The sequence below is a fragment of the Nestor notabilis genome, unplaced genomic scaffold (assembly GCF_000696875.1).
Source record: "Nestor notabilis isolate BGI_N333 unplaced genomic scaffold, ASM69687v1 scaffold14216, whole genome shotgun sequence".
NCBI classification, from domain to species: Eukaryota; Metazoa; Chordata; class Aves; order Psittaciformes; family Psittacidae; genus Nestor; species Nestor notabilis.
This window is the reverse complement of record NW_009933403.1, coordinates 29,050-37,296: the sequence shown is the minus strand read 5'-3', so window position 1 is coordinate 37,296 and position 8,247 is coordinate 29,050. Positions and strand designations below refer to the sequence as shown.

The window sequence follows — 8,247 nt, the reverse complement described above, 5'->3', positions numbered from 1 at the left end:
TCTATGATTCTATGATTCTATGATTCTAAGTTAGCAGGTCAGGGGGGTTTTAGGCTATCATTGTTGCTCTTCAGTGCTGTTGGAAGCATAAAGCACTGACTTGCTCTTTAATGTGCAGATAGGGCACACAAGGGAGATGGAAGAAGAGCAAAACTCTAAGAATCATTCTTTATTAGAACAGCAAGAAAAATGTATAGGCTATGATGAACACATTTTTCAAAATGTTGCAAATAAAAACAAGCACACAAACCCCCAAAACAGCTCCCAGGAACAACCCAGCAAATTATTCCAAAGATGGAAATTGTACATCTTCCTGTAACACTAGCTGTTGTGGCAACAGCCATTGCTAGGCCACTACTGCCCAAATACCCCCGTGAAGGTATCTGCAACAAACATGCCTTTTGATTCTGTTCAAGAGGGAAGAATTATGTGCAGTTGTAGATTTGCCAAAAAACCACGACTGCACACATGCATAACAGAATAATATTGTAAAGCCAATTTTTTTAACCAAAAAGCACCCTCCAGTGAATAGAATAAGTTCTGTGGCTTGCCTTGTTCACATTGCCTGGGCTTCCCAAACTGAGAAAAAATATAACTGTCTTACCTGAGTATGAAATTACAGGTAAAAAGGAGCATAAACGATCTAAGAACTTACATTCTGTTCCCCATTTTTGCAACATCCAGACATTCAAAGCAAACAAGCACTTACTGCAAAAACAAAACAAAACAAACAAAAAAACCAAACCAAACCACCCAAACCAACCACCCTCAGAAAACAGATTTTTGGCATGCATTGTGGCTGTGTACTTACCTTAATATACATACAATTTTTTTAACAGCACATTGGACGATATCCTTGGGAGAAAGGCCTAGATCTCCAACAGCCACTTTTAACAACTGCTGTATCATGTCCAGGGGTTGACCATCTATACACATAGCAACTGCTTGGTCATGGATTTTTTCTTTCTCTGACCTTGACAAATCATATAAATACCCATACTTCTGTAATGTATCCTGTGAGCAGATAATTTTTGAACATAAATCAGTGTGCTCTTTATTTACACGGCTGTTATCATTCAGAGTCTTTCTATCAAGGTCTAGCATATAGTATGAAAAAGAAAAGATTGATAGACATGAATTTACAAAAAACAGGTCAACAAAAACAAAGATAGAAAACTTTAATAAAATAGGACAGAAGATTGATGTCCATCACTATTAGTCATGGTAACACTCAAAACAAGCACTTGATCTGTAATCATTACCTGTTTGCTGTTCTTCAAGTAAGTGATAAAACTATGAGTGAGTGTTTCCAGATGAGCAAGAGATTGCTGTAAGTGATTCAGAGTTTCTTCATAAGCAACAGATGGATTTTCAGCATCTTCCATATCATTCTCCAAAGTTTTTTTCCTTGATTTTTCAGAAAGATGGATGACTATCCCAATAGCCTTCTTAGTCACTTCTATCCTGGCTTCAACCGGCAGCTGAAAAAGATTACTTGATATTCAATCATCCATCACCTGTACAGTACCATTTGTATTACAGCAGTGCCTGGAAGTCAGGTTGCTCTACTATTCTACAGCACAGCATAAAATTAAATGAAGTATTTTATGAGAAACAACTTTATTTGTAATTTATTTTAAAAATATCAGCATTCCATTACTTTATTCTGTTGTCTTTCCTTTGACGGGAGGTTGAATCTGGCTCATTTTAAACCATGTGAAAATTATTTTCCCCAATAATATTTATTATTTTGTAGATTGTCACCATGTAATAAATTTTAATTGAGAGATGTCAGGGGATCATTTTACAGGATTAACTGAAAATCCCAAATACTGAAAATTAACTTAAGGTTAGTTTTAAGCAAAAAACAATGGGAGGTCCACAACTTTTAAATCAACCTATTTAAACCACAAGTTATACAAAACAGTTACTACTTTGAAAGACCTGTAAAACTAGATATACTAGTTTCAGCAAACTGTTGTTCCTCTAAGTCAAGAAAGACACAGTTTCACCTGTAAGTCCAAAACAAAGTTTGAAATACGATTTTAAAAATTCATGTATGATTTGTTAGATTCTAACTTCAGTTTTAAGGATACTATCTAATGGGTGGGTGTCTCCCCTGCCTAAACCCACAGCTTTAGGTACTTTAAATATCAGATATCTTAGTTACTGGAATACTGGACAAAGACATATAATTTTAATCAAAAGGCATAAACAAGAAATAGCAAACAAAGAGCTTGATTCTGTATGGAACACTGAATAGGAAAGAGGCTGAATGACCACATAAAGAAGAAAATTAAACTGCTATAGTATCATAATAAAGTTAAACTGATGTTTACATTATAAATTAAACTAAAAAAAAAAAAAAAATAAAACCCTAAAGCCATAGAAAGCTTGATAAGGCTTAGTTACCGGAAAGTTTTCAGCTTATATACTTCCCCCTGGAAAATCCCAAACCAACAACCAACCAAGACAAAACAAACCAAAAACAAGCCAACAAAATCCCTGAAAAATCACAGTCAAAGATGTAAGGTTTGCTCCTCATTTTTCATGCTGTTGCTGCAAACCACAGTAATAGTCTACTGGATTTTTAATGATAAAAGCAAAATGGGTGGACATTCTTGTAAGAACTAAGCAAACTTGTCAGTATTAACAGGGTAAATACAAAGGATGTTTTATCATTCTGTTCCAATGCAACTCAGTTCCATTTCCACCTAAAGTAATTAAATATGATTTTGTTACTTTGAACAAGGTCTCAATATCAGGATATGCTGTAAGCAAGGAAAAGGCAATACTTCTCACATCATATTAAAATTTAATGACCACAGATGGATTTACATATCCATTTTGCAAACATGATAAAAGATGAAACAGCTACATTATTCATTTCCCCCCTTCTACTGTACTATCTAATGTCCAAAATGCAATTAAGAGAGACGCAAAAGGCAAACAATTTAAGTAATCCATCTAACCGTTGTATCCTAGAGAACAGCGTGAATACACTGCCAGTTTAGAAGTCATGATGCTGTAAACAGATACAGAACAAAGCATTAAAAAGAAAAGAATACAGGTTCTTCCCAAGTCTATTTTAATCGTAAATTCCTATCTGCTTAGTGCCAAAATGAAGCACTTCTGACATATCGTTTCTCTAGTTATTTTATTCCAAAACATGAATGACTGTCCTCCATACTTCTAGTCAGCTTCAGTAATGAGATTTGGTATCATAATCCATAATAAAGTAAAAAAAAATAAAAGTAGCTTAGGGGCTGGTTCATTCTTTGTTTGTGTGTGAAGTTTTACTTTTAAAAGCTTTTACAGTTTAAATTTCTTCTTAATTCTATAGGCTCTAACATGTTATGAAAAATCCTAAAAAAATATGTTTTCTCTCATTTTCAAATCAAGGAACATCACGTACTATTTCAGCTCAACAGATTTCACTCGTCAGGGTAAAATCTCATCTCAGACACCTCCTTCCTTCAGAATATGTAAGTATTCTTAATGAAGTATTGTACCAGTAACATTCACTTGCACATGAAGATGCTGACCCTGCCGCTCCTATTCCCAGTACATGCAATTTTGAGATTATGGAAATAGCTCCTTTCCGTTTATTGCAACAGGACCTGGGATGCCAGCAATGTTGAAAGACAGAATGGTTGAGGTAGGAAGGGACCTCTGGAAGGCATCAGGTCCGAAGCCCCTGCTCAAATAGGGCTACCTAGAGCCAGTTGCCTAGGACTATGCCCAGGTAGCTTTTGAGTATCTCCAATGTGGGAGACTGTACAACCTCCCTGCACAACTTGTGCCAGTGATCAGCCACCCTCACAATGAAAAATGTTTCCTAATGTTCAGATGGAACAGTTTGGTCCAGTTCCCATCTCTGCCACTAAATCCCAGCTTTATATTGTCCATCAACCAAATATACCGGAATGGAAAGCAAACTACATTAGTTAATTCAGAAGCGGATTAAACAGTTATGGAATAAAAAAAGATGATTCCCAGTTCCTACAGGGGGACTGGAAAAAGAAAGGCAAAAGCAAGAAAACTTGTGGATCAAGATAAAAATAGTCTAATACATGAAGAGGAAAAAAATAACAAACCAAAACTATGTGATGCATAGGCAATCAATCACCACCTCCCACAAGCAGACCAATGCCCAGCCAATCCCCAAGCAACCTTGGAACACACCCTCCAATCCCCTGTTTGTTACTGCTGAGCGTGATGTTATACATCACAGAAGGCACCTCTGGCCAGCCAGTTCAGCTGTCCTGGCTGTGGCCCCTCCCCAGTTTTTGCCTGTTGAGAAAAAGAGAAAGCCTTGACACTGTGCAAGCAATGCACTAGTGAGTTATTAACACTGGTTTAGTCACAAATCCAAAGTACAGCCCCACAGAAGCTGTCGTGTAGAAAGGTAATTCCATCCCTGACAGATCTACTACAGTTCTGGAGATCAGGGTAAAGTTCTAATCCACATAAGGAACCAGTTAAAGAAAAGACATTACTCATGAAGTTTCTTATTATGCAGTCTCGAAGTATATTTAATTAAAATAACTATTAATGGCATGGCACAAGAAAGTACCTGAAAATGTACTGATTTTAGAAAAAGAAATACTGTCAATAACCAGGAAGAAAACAAGGTCAGACAAGAAAAACCAACTGAACTGGAGAACAGTAATAAAAAGTGCTAAAAGAAGCCAAGTAATTCAGAAGGTAACATCTGAACGCAGTCATGCTATGCAAGAATACTATTAACACATTCCTTGTACATCTTCAGGCAATGTCACGCCCTGCCTCTTTCCTTAGCATTTCATACAGTATTATAAAGTCAGTCAGCCAGACCAGATACTGAATCTTACTTTGAACTTTCTTTTTGATACAATTATTTAAAATGGCATTCGAATTCATTAAAATTGAAGGAGAAAATGGTGTAGGTTAATATCCAGCTGTAACAGGTTCTCATTCTACACTCATTCGGTGTGTGGTCAAGATGTGGACACTGTATTCCTGCTTAAGCAAGAAGCAAACTGTCAGAAAAGCATTACTGACTCAGAGAAATTAAGATCCAACCTTTCTATTAAAAACATAAAGTTGCAAGCAAAGTTCTTCCTTTGTATCAGAAGTTGGAAAAGAAACTATAAAGGATGGAACAGTAAACAAAAAATGTCATCAGCCATAGTTTGAATGAACGTGGCCAAGCCTACAGAATGTTGCAGGAGCCCATATAAGGGCAATTTCACCTTCTTTTTCTGTATGGAAGACATAACGGATGATATTGCTGCTTTTTATTCTACTTTTGCCATCTGAAACTATAGTATGTTCTTCCTAATCAACATAATGTGCCCATCTCTGTAATGCATGTTCAATAATGAAAACACAACAATTAAAGTAATTGTTTTCAGTTGTGATTTTGGTTTTTTGCTTTTGTTGTGTTGGGCTTTTTTTTTCAGAGTACTGCTAATCAACAAACATCAGGGCAATGACCTATGAGCTTTGAAACAGATGGTTCTTTGAGGACATTACCGACTATCTAGCACAATAAATAGAATGCTGGCAACAAAGGAATTAAAAAAAAAAATCCCCAAATTACCTAAAATATTTCACACACAAAGGGAAATAAATGGAAAATCATTGAGAGAAAAAAGTTGATATGATCATTACTATAATTAAGAATCTATGATGTCAGCATTATTTAAAAAGCAAACAGATCCACTGGAAGAAAATATGTCAGACTCAAAATGTATGCAAAAATACATGCAGCAGTTCCACTGAATATTTGGAACATCTCCTTTTTTGGGAGAAATCCGTTCCATACACGCAATTAGCCTATGCTTACCAGTATGGAAGTGGATTGAATAATTATTTACTCAGAAAAACTTGAACAGCTACTCAGAATTAAAAGCATTTCTGAGTGTAAGTACCAGAAGCAGGCACTCTCACTGTTTGCAGCACTGAGCTTCTGTTCCTCAGTGTATGAAAAGGGTACTGATGAAAAGGATTTCATCCGTTTCATTTACCACAAACAGAACAAAACCAGTGCATCAATCTTGACCTTCTTCAGCTGAAAATGCATGCTGATATACTGGATCCAAAGAAGAGTTGTGATAATGGAAAAGCTGGTGGAAAAAAAACCAGAAAACACAACAACCACACACACACACAAGAACAAAGCTTAAGTGGCCTCTGCTTAATGTCCGAGTGTGGAAGCAAATGATGATTACCTCTTTAGTATAGCAAGGTACATTAATAGCAAGAATTTCAAGTAGTCACTAGCAGCAATCACATGTGAAGACAGTATTTCCTTCTCATTAGACAACAGTCATTCCCTGGCTACCACAGTCCAAGGTCAGGTCTGGCAACTGAGATCTCAGGGTGAGTGTCAGTCTTTCCTGATAAGCATGAAACACTCAGTATGAGTATGAGATAAAGAGGATCAAAGCATCTGAACAAGACAGTAGTTCTGCTGAACAGGCTTAAGAGACAGCTGATGGAACTAGTGATAAAATGTGTTCGACTAGCATGACAAACAGATCAAAGCATAAATCTTGTGCTGACAAAGATTTCCATATTCACAGAATTTCAATGTAAATTTTTTGCATATGAAATTGTGGTACAGATACAGGGTAGATGTGTTCTAATACATTTCTAGTAATATTGTGGAAATATGACAACAATATCCAAAGAGGGAACAAATCTGAACTCACCTCATTGAACACAGTGAATAAACACCTGCGGAACATGAGCACAATCCAGAACAGAGAAGATAGAGACCAAATAAAAACTCCACTAAACACCTCCTCTTCCTTATCTTTTAATTTCAGAAGAAGTTAGTGAAGACATCTCAAGATCTTCTAATAAGGAAATACCTAAGAAATCCCTTGTTTGTGCTTGGCAGTAGATGCATAAGAAAGCATTATGTTAGAAATATCCTTAGAAGTAGGTTTCACTGGGCAACAAGAAACTACAGATCTGGTAATATATGTTATGGACATGAAAGCACATTATTTCAATCACAGACTTTCAGCCAGATGGAGATTATGACAGTTTATCATCTATATTATTACAGTGCTAAGAAACCATAAGCATAGGCCCAGAATGCTTCTTTGTGGAGCATCCTATTCAGAATGCAAAAGCTTGGTACAAAACACAAGCCTGTGGCCAAATGAATTTTAGGACAAGCACAAGTAAAATACATAAATACAACCACATGATATCTGTTGGAGGGACAAAAGAGCAGGGCATAAGCAATCCAGAAGGTTCCTGGAATCCATTAATGATAACTTCCTTCTCCAAGTGAAAGAGAAGCCAATGAGGAGAGGTGCTATGCTGGATCTTGTTCTCACCAACAAGGAGGGGCTGGTGAGTAATGCGAAGTTCAAGGGCAGGCTTGGCTGCAGTGACCATGAAATGGTGGCATTCAAGATCTGTAGGGCAGCAAGGAGGGCACACAGCAAATCTGCAATGAAACCAAGGTGCATGGTGCAGTTGACAGACTGGAGGGAAGCGATGTCATCCAGAGGGACTTTGACAGGCTTGAGAGGCAAGCCCGTGTGAACCTCCTCGACAAGGCCAAGTACAAGGTCCTGCAACTGGGTCAAGCCAATCCCAAGCAGAACTACAGGTTGGGCAGAGAATGGATTGAGAGCAGCCCTGAAGGAAAGGACTTGGAAGTGCTGGTTGACGAGAAGCTCAACATGACCCAGCAGTGTGCGCTTGCAGTCCAGAAAGCCAACCAAATCCCAGGCTGCATCAAAAGAAGAGTGACCAGCAGGTCAAGGGAGGGGATTCTGCCCCTCTACTCTGCTTTCCTGAGACCCCGCCTGCAGTAGTGTGTTCAGTTCTGGGGCCCCCAGGAATGAGTCCAGAGGAGGGCCATGAAGATGATCAGAGGGCTGGAGCACCTCTCCTACGAACACAGGCTGAGAGAAGTGGGCTTGTTCAGCCTGAAGAAGAAAAGGCTCACGGGAGACCTTAGAGCAGCCTTCCAGTACCTAAAGGGTGCCTACAAGAAGGCTGGAGAGCAACTTTTTACACGGGGATGTAGTGACAAGACAAGGGGTAATGGCTTTAAACTGAAAGAGGGGAGATTTAGATTAGGCATTAGGAAGAAACTCTTCACTGTGAGGGTGGTGAGACAGTGGAAGAAGCTGCCCAGAGAAGCTGTGGCTACACCATGCCTGGCAGTGTTCAGGGCCAGGTTGGACAGGGCTTTGAGCAACCTGCTCTAGTGGAAGTTGTCCCTGTCCCTGGCCG

At 38.3% G+C, this 8,247-nt stretch overlaps 1 protein-coding gene across 1 annotated transcript in view; it reads right to left on the bottom strand.

Annotated features, from left to right (window-relative positions):
* Positions 1-811: 811 nt before the first annotated feature.
* Positions 812-8,247, bottom strand: part of LOC104407554 (neuroblastoma-amplified sequence-like) — a gene marked incomplete at both ends in the record, with an annotated part of 35,218 nt that continues 27,782 nt past the window's right edge. Inside the window, 2 exons of the mRNA XM_010016870.1 lie at positions 812-1,014; positions 1,263-1,481. Coding sequence (XP_010015172.1) covers positions 812-1,014; positions 1,263-1,481 — 422 coding nt within the window. The remainder of the gene's footprint in view (positions 1,015-1,262; positions 1,482-8,247) is intronic.